General features: G+C 42.6%; 6 protein-coding genes across 6 annotated transcripts; 2 read left to right on the forward strand and 4 right to left on the reverse strand.

Annotated features, from left to right (window-relative positions):
• Positions 1-285: 285 nt before the first annotated feature.
• Positions 286-1,080, forward strand: BJ212DRAFT_1302783 (uncharacterized protein; the record flags this gene model as incomplete). Its single annotated transcript, XM_041333317.1, has 3 exons — positions 286-456; positions 501-731; positions 943-1,080. 3 exons carry the CDS (start codon positions 286-288, stop codon positions 1,078-1,080), a joined length of 540 nt encoding a protein of 179 aa, XP_041188874.1.
• Positions 1,081-3,887: 2,807 nt separating this feature from the next.
• On the forward strand, positions 3,888-6,767 carry BJ212DRAFT_1484738 (uncharacterized protein; the record flags this gene model as incomplete). Its single annotated transcript, XM_041340858.1, has 4 exons — positions 3,888-4,286; positions 4,341-4,719; positions 5,359-6,386; positions 6,453-6,767. The coding sequence occupies 4 exons, from the start codon at positions 3,888-3,890 to the stop codon at positions 6,765-6,767; spliced, it is 2,121 nt and encodes a 706-aa protein (XP_041188875.1).
• Positions 6,768-7,706: 939 nt separating this feature from the next.
• On the reverse strand, positions 7,707-8,687 carry BJ212DRAFT_1240770 (DHS-like NAD/FAD-binding domain-containing protein; the record flags this gene model as incomplete). Its single annotated transcript, XM_041329588.1, has 3 exons — positions 7,707-8,399; positions 8,467-8,573; positions 8,630-8,687. Coding segments are annotated over 3 exons (858 nt in total), but the record flags the coding sequence as incomplete, so codon positions are not given.
• A 276-nt stretch (positions 8,688-8,963) lies between these two features.
• BJ212DRAFT_1302786 (uncharacterized protein) lies at positions 8,964-9,640 on the reverse strand (the record flags this gene model as incomplete). The annotated part of the gene is made up of 2 exons (XM_041333318.1): positions 8,964-9,028; positions 9,190-9,640. The coding sequence occupies 2 exons, from the start codon at positions 9,638-9,640 to the stop codon at positions 8,964-8,966; spliced, it is 516 nt and encodes a 171-aa protein (XP_041188877.1).
• A 2,629-nt stretch (positions 9,641-12,269) lies between these two features.
• BJ212DRAFT_1302787 (uncharacterized protein) lies at positions 12,270-13,693 on the reverse strand (the record flags this gene model as incomplete). Its single annotated transcript, XM_041333319.1, has 6 exons — positions 12,270-12,346; positions 12,442-12,647; positions 12,706-13,017; positions 13,066-13,207; positions 13,263-13,384; positions 13,617-13,693. 6 exons carry the CDS (start codon positions 13,691-13,693, stop codon positions 12,270-12,272), a joined length of 936 nt encoding a protein of 311 aa, XP_041188878.1.
• A 1,283-nt stretch (positions 13,694-14,976) lies between these two features.
• BJ212DRAFT_1302788 (uncharacterized protein) lies at positions 14,977-16,317 on the reverse strand (the record flags this gene model as incomplete). The annotated part of the gene is made up of 7 exons (XM_041333320.1): positions 14,977-15,225; positions 15,444-15,617; positions 15,674-15,765; positions 15,799-15,886; positions 15,977-16,021; positions 16,080-16,178; positions 16,234-16,317. 7 exons carry the CDS (start codon positions 16,315-16,317, stop codon positions 14,977-14,979), a joined length of 831 nt encoding a protein of 276 aa, XP_041188879.1.
• Between the last annotated feature and the right edge of the window lie 129 nt (positions 16,318-16,446).

The following is a 16,446-nucleotide window of genomic DNA, read 5'->3' on the forward strand; positions in this document are numbered from 1 at the left end:
CAGAGGCATTAAAGAATGTCAGATTTTCTTCACCAATAGTCAGTCTAAACTATTCAGAAGAATTTCAACATCCTGCATCTACTCCATCTGGCTCTTTACCTCTTTCTGAAGATGATTTTCAGGTGGAAGGTACCTCTTCTCCATTCTTGCCTATAATGGAGTATGAGCAATCACCACCCACCCCACCTTCACCACCACCTGTATCCGACCAGGAAGAATCAGCTCAATCACCAGCAATCACCAGCAAAACATCCAAGGGCACTTTGATTTTTACCAAAAGTCTTAATGAACAGATTTGACTATGACTCTGTCACCTTTGTGCCTAATGCACTCAAATCCAAATCCAAATCCAAATCCAAATCCAAAGGCAAAGGCAAAGGCAAAGGCAAAGGCAAACCCAATCCCCAGTCAGAATCTGCTCCATCTTTCCAAAAGAACTTGGAAATACCAGCGAGTGTCTCTTTTTATTTAACAAAAACAGCCACTGATGCAGTTCTTAGAATCAGACCTGTGTTTTAGAGAAGAATGATGAAAGTCAAAGGCTGGATGAAAGAAAGGAGAAGGGAAAGAAAAAAGAGGTGATCTCAGATAAATCACTGACAGACCATTCTGGTTTCAGTACCAAGTCAATGACAACCTTGACACTGCCTGCAAATATGTCAAAGGTGGCCAAAGCATGTCAGAAAGCACAAGCTTCATCCAAGCCTGAGAGCTTAATGTGGAATGAGAAGGTAAGTTCTTGATTGCAAAGCTTTACTCTGGATTAAGGCCATATCATCATAGTTTCTCAAATTCTTTTCATGTCTTGGACATGAGTGGATGTAATCTGATGAACTTCAAAGCAACATCAAACAGCAGATTGGTCAGGCAATAGCCTCCAAAGATATGTAGGCATGTTCTATTTACATAATGCTTAATCCAATCATATTAAATTTTCTGTAGAAGCAGGTCAAGACTCACATGCATGAGATAGTCCAGTATGTCTATTGGATGAAAAAGCAAAGAGAAAGAGTCAAGCTTCCTGAAGAGCCCAGAATCAGGTTCAAGGTTCTGTTCACGCTTTTAGAAATGAAGTCTTAGGACAATGATTCAGATGGTCTGGTGTAATATAAATAAATGTGTAGATGAGTGAAAAATTTGAGCAGTTTTTTTACAAAGCTCTGGTTTGTATTTCATGATTTACAGCTAGTAAGTTGGGCAGATGAGACATTGGTAGTAGATAGTGCTGGCTATCTGTTTTGTGGGAATGATCCATTTGGTATTAACCTGATCCAAATGCATGATCCAGTCATGGGGCAGAGGGTGGCCTCTGATGACCAAGTGATTGTACCATGTCCTGACCTGATTCATGGCCCATCTATTGCCACATACTCCAGCTTTGATTCCTCTTTCAACAGGATAATGGAGGAGTGTTTTGAAGAGTTCATCCTTAAAGCCAGAATGGACTTCAGTGGAAGGAAGTCTAGATTTGATAGACTCTGCTGGTGAAAGGACCTTGAGACATCTTGCATGATACTAGCAGCCATAATTTAAGCAAAACCTTTGGATCTCCTTGTCAGGACTATAAGGCTTTTTGCAGGTTGAGATGCATGAAAAGGTGATTGAATCATGCTGATATAAACAGAACTGGATCAGTGATATTTCTGATATAAAATTGGAGCCAATGACAGACCTGGAGTTTAGGAGGAAAAGAGGATGCATACTAATGGGTATATAGACCATCCCAACTCCAAGGCTTTTGCAAGGCTGAGTTTTCATCAAATCTGACCACTTTAATGGCATCTTAGAGTGCAAGCAATGGATTTAGATTGAAAGATGAAAAGACAGAGAAGTTCCTCACCAGCCAATATTGAGGCTTCTGAACATTAAGTGAGATCTGACTGCAAGAGCTCATGGGTGCCCATGGAAAAGAAAGTGGAATCTGATTGAGAAGCTGATTTAAAAGAATCTTCTTCTAGATCTTTGGACCAATACCAGTGGATTTTGACCCAGAAAGGCTGTGAACAAAGGGACCATGGATTCAAGGATAAATAATGATAGTGATGTGTTGAGTAGATACAGATAGACCTGTGAAGCTTTTGGATAGTTGTCCACATGGAAACACTCAATTATTCCATACCATAAATCATTGTCGTCCACTCCTCTCCTTCCTTTCTTGGGAGCATATACTGAAACACTGCACTCAATCAAAATGAGATTAAAAAGATTCCTCCCAGAAAAACATGCCTTTGTCCAACTTTATATTCAATTTTTGACTTCACTCCTTCATCTGATACAATAGAATAAACTGAATTATTTTCTTGGGATCAGAGCAAAATCTTCAAAGCACAAAAATGGACTTACTGATTGCTCTTGTGGTGGGCAAATCATTGAATTTCTTTTGTATCATACCTTTAGGCAGCTCTGCCATTCTAAAACAACTTCTGATACACTGGACACAGAGTTAGATTTTGAGAGTATATAACATGTGCTATTCCACAATATACAAATATAGTCAAACTATTTATAGAAAGCTGGCTGAGTCACATACAGATCAAATTTTAAACACCAAACTTTGCTGTATGTTTCATCCACCTCCTTCAATTCTATATCAAGTTGTAGACTAGCTTGATTTGCCACCAGGTAGGATCTTATTTAATGCACCAAGAATTAATTCATGAATCTCAACAGCTGTTATGCCTGCATCCCCATCATGTTCAACACAGCATACTTCAAGATGGCTAGACATGCAGCTATCTTCTGATTCAGACCTGCATCACAGCTCCAATAAAACATACAACACAAAAATTAGGACATCATCATCCACTTCTGATTCAGAAGACTTGCCTCATGGTTCATCTATAATTCAAAGCTCATGGCCTCAGTTGCAGCTATCATCAGAGGACAGCTCAGAAATGCTGTCTGATACAGGCCATAACAAAGGAGTTTCCATCATGCCATCCTCTGAGGAATGTTTAGAAGATATGGATGATTCTGATGCTAGAGTCAGACAGCATCATCTGATATATGATGATTTATCTGACATCCTGGAGGAATATGTTTAAAGACATGGATTATTGTCTGAGACAGAAGATCTACTGTCACAATCAGATGATGATAGTCCAGCTGATGATTATCAACCTGGAAGCTCAGAAGAACATGGTCCTTCAAGGATCAGATCTTCCCAGGCTGATGACCCAGCTGCAATTTCAGAAGTTCAAGATGAAGTTGAACCACCAGGTGAATAGTGTTGAAAATGTTAAACTTCAAACCTCTCTAACTAGATGTCATAGTAACTGTTGATCCCATGCTGAACCTGGCAAGGCCCACCCTATAACTTTCTGCCCTGGAACAGCTTCACACATTAAATCCTCAGATGCACATTGGAGCTGCAGTTCTTAATCTGTTCCTAATGGCCAAGTGGTATCCTAAATATGGGCAAGGTCCTCTGAGATATGCTGACATGACAGCTGTGGCTCCTCTACTGGTCAACAATGTGGATAGGATGCCAAACATGGATAAGACCCAAACTTTTCAGCAAAGACACTTCTTGCCTTCTTCTCAGAAACATCCTGTAGCTCAGGTTGGCTTCATCTTGACTATATCCCAACATTACTGTGTGGCCATCTTTGACTACCACAGGCAAAGTGCTCATATTCTGGGACACCACACAACTTCTACAATCCAACCTGGAATCAGTTCACAGAGCAACTGGGAGAAATGGCATGGTCCATCATATTGAAAGAGGCTAGCCATGCTACATGGCTGGCCCTGTGGAGATGTTGCTGCTATACATGTTCATAAAGACTCTGGATCCTACCTGCCACAGACACCAAATTGTGATTGTGGTCCAATCTCATGTACCATATTGGAGCATTTTCTGGAGCAAGGACTGAGCCACCATCTTGATGGGAGACTGCAGCTTCTTGGACCTAGAGCTGGATATGGACATTCCTGAAGAAATCACTATCTCAGTGGACATTGATAGCTATATCTGGGTCACTCCAGACTTTTGTACAGCCCTCAGCTTAGAAATCTACTTGGCTCCAGTAATTGGTCAGCAAACTCCTATCCACAAGCACAATCACATATATGTGGACATTCTTGTTCCTCAAAGTGCAGAAGACCAGGGTCCAGATGGTACTCAAAGAGAGAAGTGGTGGACCAAGTCAGTATCTTTGAGCTCCATACCTCATGTGCCATTTGGAGTGCTGAGCACAGCAAACCACACCTCTAATCTCCTGCTGTTCTTTCCTCGGATGATTCATAACTGTTCCAACTCATCTTTGAAGGCTACTAGGATTCCAGTTGATGTCATTGATTTATTCTAGAATGAAGTGGTCCTGCCTTCCATATCTTAGGAGGCACCCAATTCTTCTCTGCCTTATGTGGACACCACTGTGCATGAGATCAGATATAAATCAAGGAAAGGTGGCTCTGGTCAGCCTGGAAGCCATAGACCCAAGGTCACCCCTGTCTCTGGAGCAGCATTTGAAAGAATTCAAAGAAGCATGAGGACCCGGGTCAGAGATCAGGTAATGCTGGCCTCTTATGGATCCTTCTTCTTTGTCTTGGAAGGCAAGGGCATCAAACTGTGGACAAAGGATGGCCAGAATGGCAGATACAACTCTCCTTATGAAGCTTTAAAGGCCAACTTCACAAACTTGGACTGGGATCACATGATGGACAGGAATAATGGAGAACTATACTTGGATGTGGGGATTAGCTTCAATCCCACTGGTCAGTTTGTGGGTCTGTGGAGGCTTGATGCTTTAAAGGCTTCTTTTTAGAAAGGAGAATTCAAAAAAGGTGTTGTTCATCACACAAACACTTTGGGGAGGTATGGAGGCATTCAGGCAGAAATGCTGCTGGCTCATGCAAGACCCAGCCAAATCTGCTTCTGGTCAGCTTACCAGTTGTGTTATGAGGCCATCAGACCCAACAACAACTAACCCAAGTTGATTTCTGACAGAGATGCCTACTATCTTACAGAGGCATATCTTAAAGAATGTGAATTGATGTATGAAATCTACAGTGGTGGTCCTTTCCAGAGGGCTTATGGGTGTACAGATGAGTATAGGATGAGTGGACAAGCTGCTTTAGAGGTGCTTCCCTATTTGAAAGAGCAGATGGATCTTCAACCATCAGCTTCACCTTTCATCTCACTCACAGACAATGACTAGGCTGAAGCTTTCATGAAGTCTCAACCTATTCTTTGGATCCCTTCCAAGGTTTGGTTTGGCCTGATGAACAGCAGACTGGAAGGGTTAAGACATGCTCAAAAAATATTAAAAGTGGAAAAACCCCTCAATTATGGCATTCAAACCAGTATCTTGTGTCATCTTCTACGGTCTTTGACTTTCACCCCTATTGTGATAGATCTCTATCTGAGGCAGTCCCTTCAAAGTCTGGATGTTGAAAGGATTAGGGACTGTGATGGCATGCTCTTTCTTTATGATGTACAACAAACCATCATCAAAGAAGACAATGCTAAGGTTCACAAGATCATGGATGCCAATGTCAAAAGCCATCCCAAGACCCTCACTCCATCAAATCCTATAATAAATGCTGATGACTGGCCCATTGGTCCACAACTCAGCTGGAAGGATGTGGTGCAGATGATTGAAGACTACCCTCAACTTCTCATGAGGCCTTGGATTTATGACTCCATCTGGGATCCAGAGGATTTGAATCTGGGCCTTCTATTTGTTCAATTCACAAGGGAGTTTTGGTTGCAGCTAGGTGAAGCACAGACCACCAATGATTTTATGGATGCTGTTACTATCAATCCCAGGATCTGCAACAATCTCCAGGAAGCTATGATCTGCTGGTCCTTGGATAGGGTGAATCAATGGATCATCTCTATTAAATTCCAGGCCTGTAGTGCTGGACTGGAGGGAGACAAACCTGGGTGCTCCCACTTCTCATTTGTGCAGAGACGCACCACATTTTTCCCTCATAAAGACACTGCCCCTCCACAGTCATCAAAGTGGAAGATTTATTGGACAAAGGGTTACATTGCACATTATCATAAAATATGCTCTGAGCTATCTGAAGCCCAGCTGGAGCATCTGCATGAACATCTAGACATACTTTTTTCCAACCTCCAATGTCTTCCTGATGCCAACAAGCCCACTGCAAAAAGTCCTGGCTCCCTAGCTTCTGGTCAGGACAGTATCAAGATAGTGACCAATCCATGTTTCTACCAGATACAAAAAATTGAAGGCAGAAAGAGGACTATCAAGAGGCCAGCTGTCATCAGGAGACCACAAGATTTCTGCATAACCATCATGAACATACAGGGATGGGATCCAAAGAGGAAAAAACCAGAACAAAGAAAACCTCAAGTTGATAGGAGATCTCTAAAGGCCAAGCATGCTAGAAAACCACCAACCAGGCAGATCAAGGTATGTTTTGTTCAAATCACATAACTTCACACATCACTCATTCTTTCATCATTTTCACCACATAAGACAATAGGTCCAGTGACAAGTGCCAGCAATAGAACCAACAAAAAGCACAGTGCAGACCTAGAGCATGATACTGATACCAACAGCAATAGCAACACCCATGATGGCAGTACCTCTGAAACAAACTCACTGTTTGACCAGAAGGATAATAATGCTGCAGATCATGATGAGTCTGAAATGGATTTATTATTTGATTATGATGGGAGTGGAGAGGAAGCTGATGAGGAGGTGTTAAGGTCACGTGCTCAAGGGGGTCAGATCACAAGGGCTTGGCCTCAGCTCATACACTGTGCCTCTTTCCCAAGTATGTGCCCTTAATTTCTGGGGGCTAGAACAGTCGTCCAGAGTTTCCAGGATTTGACTAGGGTGGACAATGGACGTCTGGATCTGAAATGTGAGATAAATCCAATGGATGTCCGGATGTTACTTGGACAAGCAGATAAGACTAATCCAGACGAAGTCTGGACTAGAAACTAACAGAGGATAGACTACCTTAAGGTAGAGTCAGAAATGTAGTCTAGGATATAATCCTAAGACTCAGAATATGACAAGAGACTTATCTTGAGTCCGGTGGACACAGGAATGAGCAGGAACTAAGATGATATTCAAACTGGAGTATTTCTGAGAGTTACAGGAGGTTTATATACTGTAGGTATCATATAGGAATCAATCAGCAAACATAAAGGCTATGTACGAAGCATATGCAAAGTCTATTAGTAAGTAGGATGGATCAATAATCAGAAGGGAAACATAGTTAACCGGAGTCCAGAGACAGGGGAAGTCTAAATGGGGTTGGGCGCTGATATAGGGTTTGGATTCCAGAAGGAAGATAAAGATAGATCAGATTATTTGAGATCCAAATCTTGGATTTAGAGTTGAGAGTCCAGAATGGCATATGACAGGAGGGCAATGACTCAGATATTAGCATGTATTGAACATGATTGTGCATATAACTCCAGATCCATTCATATACTAGCATTTCAAATTCTTTGAAAAATAGTCTAGTCATCTAAAATTGACATGGAGTGTATGATCTTGGAGATAAGGTAGAATAGTAAGTAAGAGCTAGATCTCACTCTTTCATAGAGCAGGTATGTAAAATGGATGCTTGATATGTAGCAGAATGTTATCCTTGCCTTTCAAGAAGGATGCAGCTTCAGATGGAAGATCTTCTGCCAGGATGGTTATACTTGTAGAGTCTTGGGCATCATCTATGGACTGGTCAAATTTATGGCTAAAGGATCTTATTAAACATTGAGCAAAAATCTGCAAGTCACCTGATATCCAAGCATCAAAAACCCCATTCCATTTTGATGAGAGTGGTTTCTCATCTAGATAAATTGATCTATATCCACCTTTTGACTCCTGAGCATGGACCACTTGAGCAAACTTGTGAACTGCAGCAATGATGCCTGGAATTTTGAGGCTGGTGCCAGCAACTAGTAAAACATCTGCTTTCACTTTTCCATCATCTCTATTAGCATCATGAGTGATGCATTGTGCCAGGTGATCTCCAGCTGGGTGTGTCTGACCATAAAGGACTATGGTTGGAATCAATGTTCCTGATGTACCAGAATGCTTGTGGGCCATCTGGTGCTGTTGTTTGATCTGCTCACAGGCTGGACATAGTGATAAGCAACCAGTTGCTAGAGTTGCAGCATGCAAATGCAATGGTGACTGGTAGCAGCACTTGATGTATGCCAGTGTCTCCAATGTGCCATGCAAAGGAATGCATCGGGGTGTCTCTTTAGAACTCTGTGTCTGAGGCATACCAAAGGATAGGCCTGCTTTTAATTCCAGCAGGTCAATGTTTTGAGTATAGACCCAGCACAGTCCACCTTTTTCATCCAACATTTTAAGAGCCAGATGAAAAGAAGTGGGAGATACTTCAGAACATTTTTGGTGCATTTGTGCCAGTGTTTTGCATAGAGATGCAGCCTTTACAGTTGTCTGAATAAGAGGACATGAAATCAATGATTTGATAACAATAATAAGTGGACCACAGAAAATTTGGCACCTTCCAGACACTTGCATCCAGCAAATCCTTGCTCAGTGCTCCAGTAGTAAACAGTCCTTTTGAAAAACAGAAGTCAGGAATTCCTGCTGATACTGACACTCCTGCTCCTACATTTCTTATGGTTTAAGATGGATGCTTTAATATACAAGAGAGTCAAACTTACCACATATAATGATCAGGTTTTTGGCTTCTAGAATTGCAGAGATGATTGCTGAAATGGCTTCTGATGAAGTTTCACATGTCAAAGGCACTTCCACTACCATGGTACATACAAACTTCAAGCACTGTGATAAGAGTTGGCTTGGAAAGTATTTGTCTAGACCAGGCCATAAAAACCATAGCAAATGACAGAATATCTGCTAAGATCAGGTAACTCCCATGGTTGATTGACAGGTATAATTCATTACTTGTCAATCAATATTTGCAGTAACTTTAAGATGAGTTCAAGTTGAACACAAGCTAAACCAGGTTTTATTTCAAGATGATAAATTTTCAACTCAAAACTCCAAGTCAAATCTGGTCATGATCATTGTAATCCAAGAACTATCTTGACCATTAAGACCTTGATCATGATTGATAAAAGATACATCAATATTTAAATACCATAGACTAGTTAAAAATGACAAAATACTAAGGTAAAATGAATCTACTCTCAGCTACATGGCTATAAAACAGGGAAATACCAAGGCCTCAGTGCCAGCAATAATTGATCACAGCTATGACCTCCACCTCCACCACCTCCTTCTCCTCCTTCTTCTCCTCCTTCTCTATCCTCTTCATCATCTTGCTTCATTGAGAAGTCCATAAGCTCTGGCTTCCTTGATATCACCATAGTGTTACTAGCAGGATTATGGACAGCATCCTGATAGGCAGCAACAACAATGTGTCCAAAAAAGTCTTGCAGATCCAGCACCAAAGAAACTTGAAACAGATCTTGGATTCCAGCCTTCTCCAGAGTAGGCATATCCTGGTCCATCATGGTGGTTGAGGAAACCCCTATCTGAGCTCTGGACTGTGCTGCTTGGGAAAATTGTTTGATAATGGTAGAATAGTTGGAGTGAGGGATAGGATGAACTCCCACAGCCAGGACCACATCCACAAGATTCTTGTCATGAGCTAGAATATTATTCAAATCTGGCTTTTCCTCTTCACAAACCACAATATTTGGACACATGATGCCTTAGTGTCCATGGGTGTTGTAAGGTTTGCAGGTGGTGCATATAGGTAGCCCATCAGAAGCAGATTGATTCAGAAAAGTGGCTGATTGTACCATGTGGCACCCAACAGTGCAAGACATCTGATCCAGACGTCCCAGCAATGGAATGCATCTTGGACAATTAGGTTGACCTATCTGGGATAACTTTGGAACTCCAAAGGATAATACTCCAGCAGTCTTTTCCATGGCATCAATATTTTGAGTGTAGACATGCAAAAGATTGCCCTGCTGATCCAGAGAGTGTATGGCCTGGTAAAACAGGTTTTTCATAGGCACTTAATTCAGATGGTCCATCAGGGTCTGAAACACCAAAGATGACTGTGCCTGGTCCTACAGATGCAGTGATGTGTGAGATACTCTTAAAGACACATAGAGCCTTATATCATACCTGCCATATTATAGGATGCAGTAATTCAAAAGGATCTGATAGGGACTGGCATGAAGACCCAATAGAAACAGGAACAGATACACCTGGACCTGCAGAAAGAGTGGGATGCAATAGGATTTCTTGAGCATGAAACTTTCAAGAGGTGGACTTAATCATACCACAAATGACCACCAGATTTTTGGCATTTAATATGATCTCCAGAAGTTTCTGGACCTCTTCACTTCTAGGGGTCTCCAAGACCAAATTACTCATAGGGGTATTATTAGATGTTGATGATTCAGAATAATTCATGGATGAGGGAATTTTGGGTTTTTTAGAATGGGTATACACCATGACCATCCTAAGGCTCCCATGTCAGCAAATTCATCTAGAATATAGTTGACCTGTCAGACTTACTTGACTTTCTCAATGGCTTTCAATGCAGATTTCTTTCTAGGAGTCACATTGGATCAGAGTACACATGAGAAATCCAGGTTTGAGAGACCATCCATTGCCATCATGATGAATAGACCACAAGACCAGGTGTCTTTTTGTTTTTGATCAGCTGGTGGGGTGTGATGGTGGACTGGCCAGTCTTTGAATCTTTGTTCCAGTGATTCAATCTCTGGATAGGTTTCATGTTTTAGCTAGTATTCCAGGCCAGCAGCTGCATGCACCAAATCCTGATAGAAAAATCATGACTTCAGATGCCCACATATTGTACATCAATTAAAAATTCTACTGACCTTTTGAGCCCAGGCAGGACAGATTCCCAGGCTATCAAAGAAACCTATTTCATGGATTGACCAGTCCACCCAACCTAGGACTCAGTGAGGGGGCTTCCTCCACACAGAGGAAAAGCCCAACACTTGGAGGCAAGCATTTGACTTTTGGTTGTCTGGGTCAAAGGGGTTGGCAAGATTTAGTTTATAAACCTCAGTTGGAAGGATATACTAACCACAGAAACAATGTTATCCAGGGTTGTTGCTCCACATAAAGTTTTTTTGTGTATCATGTAGGGGACCAGTGAACTGATGATTACACATCCTGCTTTCCTCAAACTGTCATACCTGTTAGGTACAAGAATAGTATATGCATTCATAACAGTGCTACAGATCCTTTCCCTTGGACATCTCAGGCAATCCAGGTCCTCCTGAATGACCTCAATGCCTCCTATGCAGTGTGATAGTAGGCTCTTGGTCAAGGATGTTTTACTGGATGCTTGTAGGGGTGGTTGTATTGTATCATCCATTTCTATGTCTTGCTTGATCCTGCACTGGTTCAGAGTGGTTGGAGAAGGTAGTGGATCAAGATCAAGATCTGACATGATTATTGCCCATCTTGTTTAAAATATGTTGAGGAATTGAAGGATTGGCAAAATTATGGAGGAAGCCTTGAAAATGGCAAAGCAAGCTGAGATGGATGTGCTATGGCTACATACAACAAGCCACTTACTAAAACCAGAAATACCGGCTGCTGACTAAGAATTCAAGCACTGTATCCATATGGACTGGTCCTACAAGATGACAAAACTGTCATATTTCACTCATGCTAATTATCCACTTTTTAATAATACATCCTGCTAGCCTACATACATAGTGTCAGTTCTTCTGATATCTGAATTCAGGATTACTTCACCAAGTTGAAGATTTGAATGACTGCCTATCACTCAGGCCCACTAGATGGTTAGGGTGGGTCACCTCAGACCTGCTGGAACTGGCAAAACAGGAATGTGATGCCCAGATAGGAGCCTTGGCCACCCTTCCCATATGAGCCAAGATCCCCTGTTCCTCTCAGCTTTGGACTTGCTGAGCCAGGATATGTGGCTAGATAGATTAGCTCAGCAACCATCCATAGGAACCAGTGTGATGATAACTGGGTTGGGGACAGATCCCACAGATCTCAGTCAATAGCACTTATGTCTGATCATGTCTTTCATATGCACCTGGGCTTGGGTTCCAACTTATTTAATTGGGTGCATATAACAGGGATCTAGTGCCAGTAGAAAAGACATAGGTTTCCAGCCAGCATGTTGTGTGGCTACTGCTGCCGCTATGATGCATGGGTAAATTCCAGGAGACAACTGCCAAGATCAACAACATCTCTCACTTCCATAACAGAAGTACACCCTCTTAAGATGTCAGGCAAGTCTTGTGGGCAAATGTCCAGGCATTACAGGATCTTTGTAATGACCACATAGGCACATGTGTAGCTGGGTGATCATAAGGCCACAGGTTGCTTTTTTTTGCGGGACTTTGATGACGGGTGCTGTGCCAGATACATTCTGGGCTTAAAAACTATGAAACAAAGTGCCAAAAGTGGCTAGTAATGCAAGCCTTCTCGGACATTAAAGTCAAGGACGCTGAGCAGGCAATGTTGTAAACATGCTTACCTGACAGTTGATCTGGTGGTAACTGGGGAATGAGAGCAGCCATCCGCCAGAGGGTCTCATCCATGTATTCACAAGTTTGAGTGGTGACTTCTAGGGATCTTGAACTAAGTGTGTGATGAAGTGTTCCATATGTGAAAAAATGACCCTCATGTGCAAAAGCAGGATTGGGATTGTATTCTGCATGTAATTGGCCTGGTGGCTGGATTCTACAAAGAAGGTAGTCATGATGCAACCATCCTAGACACTGTTCATCCATAGGCTTACAGCAAATCTCCAGGGTATATGGTCATGGTCTCAGCATCATAATCATCCAGGTCATGAGAACTGCAGAGGGATTTTGTGGCTTGAAGTGGCACCTTTCCATCACAGGTAATCTTATGGAAAAGAAGTGTCTGGAGTTGGATGCCAGTGACTGGAAAGAAATAGGTATTCCTGCCTTCAGAGTCATGGTGCGGAGGAATCAGTACTCCGCCCTGGGACACTGAGGCCCATGGGCTGCCAAGATGTATACCCAGTCCTGCTGATGGACAATCCCTGGTGGTCCGGTGCCAGGCCATCTGGCTCTCATCTAGGGGACTGGGTGTGGATAAACAGCAAATGCTGAGGTGACTAGATGACACTTACACCTGTTCAAGGGGTAAACCTACCACTATGGGACAATCCAGAACACATCTTTGCTCATTTGGATTGTTTATACCCAAAATCAAATCACTCATCATGCCAGGAACATGAGGGTGAGCTGGATTTTTTGCCCACAGCACCATATCTGAGCAACCAGGATGAGCTGTGATCACATATCAATTGAAGGTCCAGAACATTACCATGCATATCCACAGGCATGGTGCCATGAATGCCATACCACTTTTCCAGGTACTCCATGGTTAGGTCTAGGGGCCCAGGCTTCACTGCCTCACATACAATGATACACTTTCCTGCTGCAAGACTAGACCAGATTTCCATTAATAATAATTCATTTTCAATAAGGGCCCCATTGAGATGGGTCACAAATCTGGACCCCAGTTTGGTAGCAGGAACTGCTGTGAATTTTTTTGTGAGGTGCAGATCCTCAATCAATACATTTTGTCCATCACATATCATAGTGGGCAGTATGGTGATATGGCCATCATCCCATATCACAACCTTTGTCTCCAGGGGAACCTGTGTGCCCAGCATACCTGAGGCCAGATTTAGTCCTCTTAGTCCTGGATTGTTTGATGATGCCACACAATGCTGGGAGAAATTGTTGGTACATGAATGGCTATCATTTGTTTTTAAGTGCTGGGCTGAAGAAGGGGTCCAGGAAAATGCAGGTAAGAGTACTCCAGCTGTGGCCAAAGTGTTTGGTTCTGCCAGTAACCAGGCAGTGCTCCTGTGCTGACACAATTTTCATTTGCAAGCAGCTTGGGCATCTCAATGTTTCTGCTTGACATCAGGTGGCAGTTTGCTCTTGTATCTACAGTTATACTCTTTTTTGCACTCCAGGGATACAGCACATGCCATGTCAATGTTTCTTTTGAGCTTGATGTGCCAGTTTTGATGGGTTTGAGTAGTTTGGTAGGAGGGGATAAAGCGGAGCCAAAAATCCACTAGGTTAGGGTTCACTTCTTATGCAGACTTTGAAGTAAGTCTGTCCTTCTTAATCAATTGGTTGTACCCCTTTTATGGCCACCATTATTATTGGCTTGACAGTTGCATAACATGCAACACTCTAAACAGAACAGATGCCTTGCTTTTCACTCCAGAAGGTCACTAATATGTCAGGATTAACATGGAATATTTGGTGAATACATCCATATACTTGTTATGAGGAATGCAGCTTGGTACTAATTGCATGAATGAATGTCACTTGATATCCACCTGCCATTTTTGAGCCAGGGCTTCAAATGCATCGCATGCTGAACTTTGGGTTTGGGCAGCCTGGAATGAAGTTTTGGGTAGAGTAACCCCTATGCCTTGTGATAAATTTCTGTTAGATAACATGGATGACAACTGAGGAACCATGGTGCCATGTGTGTGGCCACCCTGAAACCACCTGAAGTTCCTAAGTAGTGATCCAACTCCAACAACTGTGAGGACTTACCATAAGGCATTTTCAATGGTTTCTACATAGCAGCTGAGGTCCATCATGACAAAATTAAACTCATCAGCTGTTGCCTCTTTGTAGGTCTGCAGGGCTATGGTCCAAGTGGCATCATGGTCAACATGCTGAGGTGCCACAAAGTTCCAACAATAATATGCAGTCACACCTATGCCCCCTAAAGAATTTACTTCAGAAGACATCCATTGAAGATCACTGGCTGCATGAGGATGAATTGGTGTAATTGCAGCCACCATCCTTTCCACATCCTGGGATTTCAGGTATCAGCTGGAGATAATGATGGAAAGATGTCATAAATGCACAGCAGCATGAGTAAAGAGCAATCTGATGTGGGATGTATCCATTACTTCCATACCAGCATAGCCCATATAGGTGTCTCCAGGCTTGCCCCCAGTAGGTTTCCTGGAGCCTACTGGATGCATCTTACCCCATTCCAATCAGCAGAACTGGCTACCCCATTTGATGGCTTTGGTTTCCTTTCCAGCAGAGGATTCATAATGGATCTTCTGAAGGTCCTCATAAGAAAATGTGTCAAAGGAAACTCCCACCAACACAGTATTGGGTGAGCTGGCATCAACCAACAGGGTGACATCCTGACCACAGCATGCTAGAATATCTGCACAGCGAGAAATCTTTCTCAACCCTAAGTCCATTAGAGGAATATAGTCGGTATGAACAGCCACACCCTAAGATAAAATAATTTCAGGACAAGCAGGAATATTGATGTCAAAATCCTTACCTTCCCCATGGGCGGAAGTCAATCAGGATCATTGGCAGGATAAGGCATGACAACCTTCCTATGGACTTCTGTGCAATAACTGGGCTCAACAGTCCAATACCTGACACACTTGGAATCTTCAGCCTGATGATAGCATGTGTGACAACCCTGGGTACTTAGATCCACATTTTTGTGGAACTTCTCATGAAAACCTTTGGCCAATTCTTTGTGTAGGCCCCTTAGCTTGGCAGATGACTTCAGAACTAAAAGCAGTTCTTCATCCAGATAAAGGGCATCCAGATTGGCATTGGAGAAACCACAGATCAAGCAGAATAGCTGGTTCAATGAGGCCTTGTATATCTGTTAAATATATCATATCGATGTAATTGCCAGTATAAATCAAAGAGTGCACCCACCCATGTCACAGATGGTGCCTTGGCAGCCAGGGTTAGTAACATCCATCTAACAGCTTCAGCCAGGAAGCATCTCTCAGATGAAAATGCAAATACTAAGGAGTAATTGGACTGAAATGGACACACACGATGCTGGGACAGGAGTTGCAGAAATTCCTGGGTGTTTGCACTTGTAGACCATCCAGTCTCAATCCTGGGAGGTAAGACTTGATCAACCTATTTGAGCAAACAACTAAGCAGACTCTCTTTCCAATGATATCACTGGAAGCTCAGGGACAGATAAGGGGTCTTGTTCTCCAAACCCACTTGTGGGTTGGCAATCCAGAGGATTTCAAGACCCAGGCCAGAATGCTGAGATGAGTGTCAAAGACCAAAACACGCCAATGGACATGAAAGATGTGGTGTTTACCAATATAACTGATTCCATTGTGGATTTGCAGTTGGCATGTGGGTTGTGGGTCCATTTCCTCATCTCCTGCAGTGCAGTTATGGCTGGAGCCTCCAGCTCCTGACACACTTTTAGATGATTGGTTTTCCTAAGGGATTGTCTGAGGCCTGCTTACCTGTGTTCCTTGGCCAAAGAAGTTGGCCAAAGCAGATTTCCATCTAATACAGCACTTTTCAGCCCCATGGGACCAATCAGACATTAATTCTTCAGCATCAATAGTTTCCAATGGAGTGTCATCTTCAAATAATTGGTCATGCGTGGTCAGCTAATGAGTGTTCAACACATTAGACAGGGGGGCAAGCTTTCTGAGGCTGCTCACCAACAAGCC

This window comes from Suillus subaureus, assembly GCF_016647635.1.
Source record: "Suillus subaureus strain MN1 chromosome Unknown BJ212scaffold_36, whole genome shotgun sequence".
Lineage (NCBI taxonomy): Eukaryota > Fungi > Basidiomycota > Agaricomycetes > Boletales > Suillaceae > Suillus > Suillus subaureus.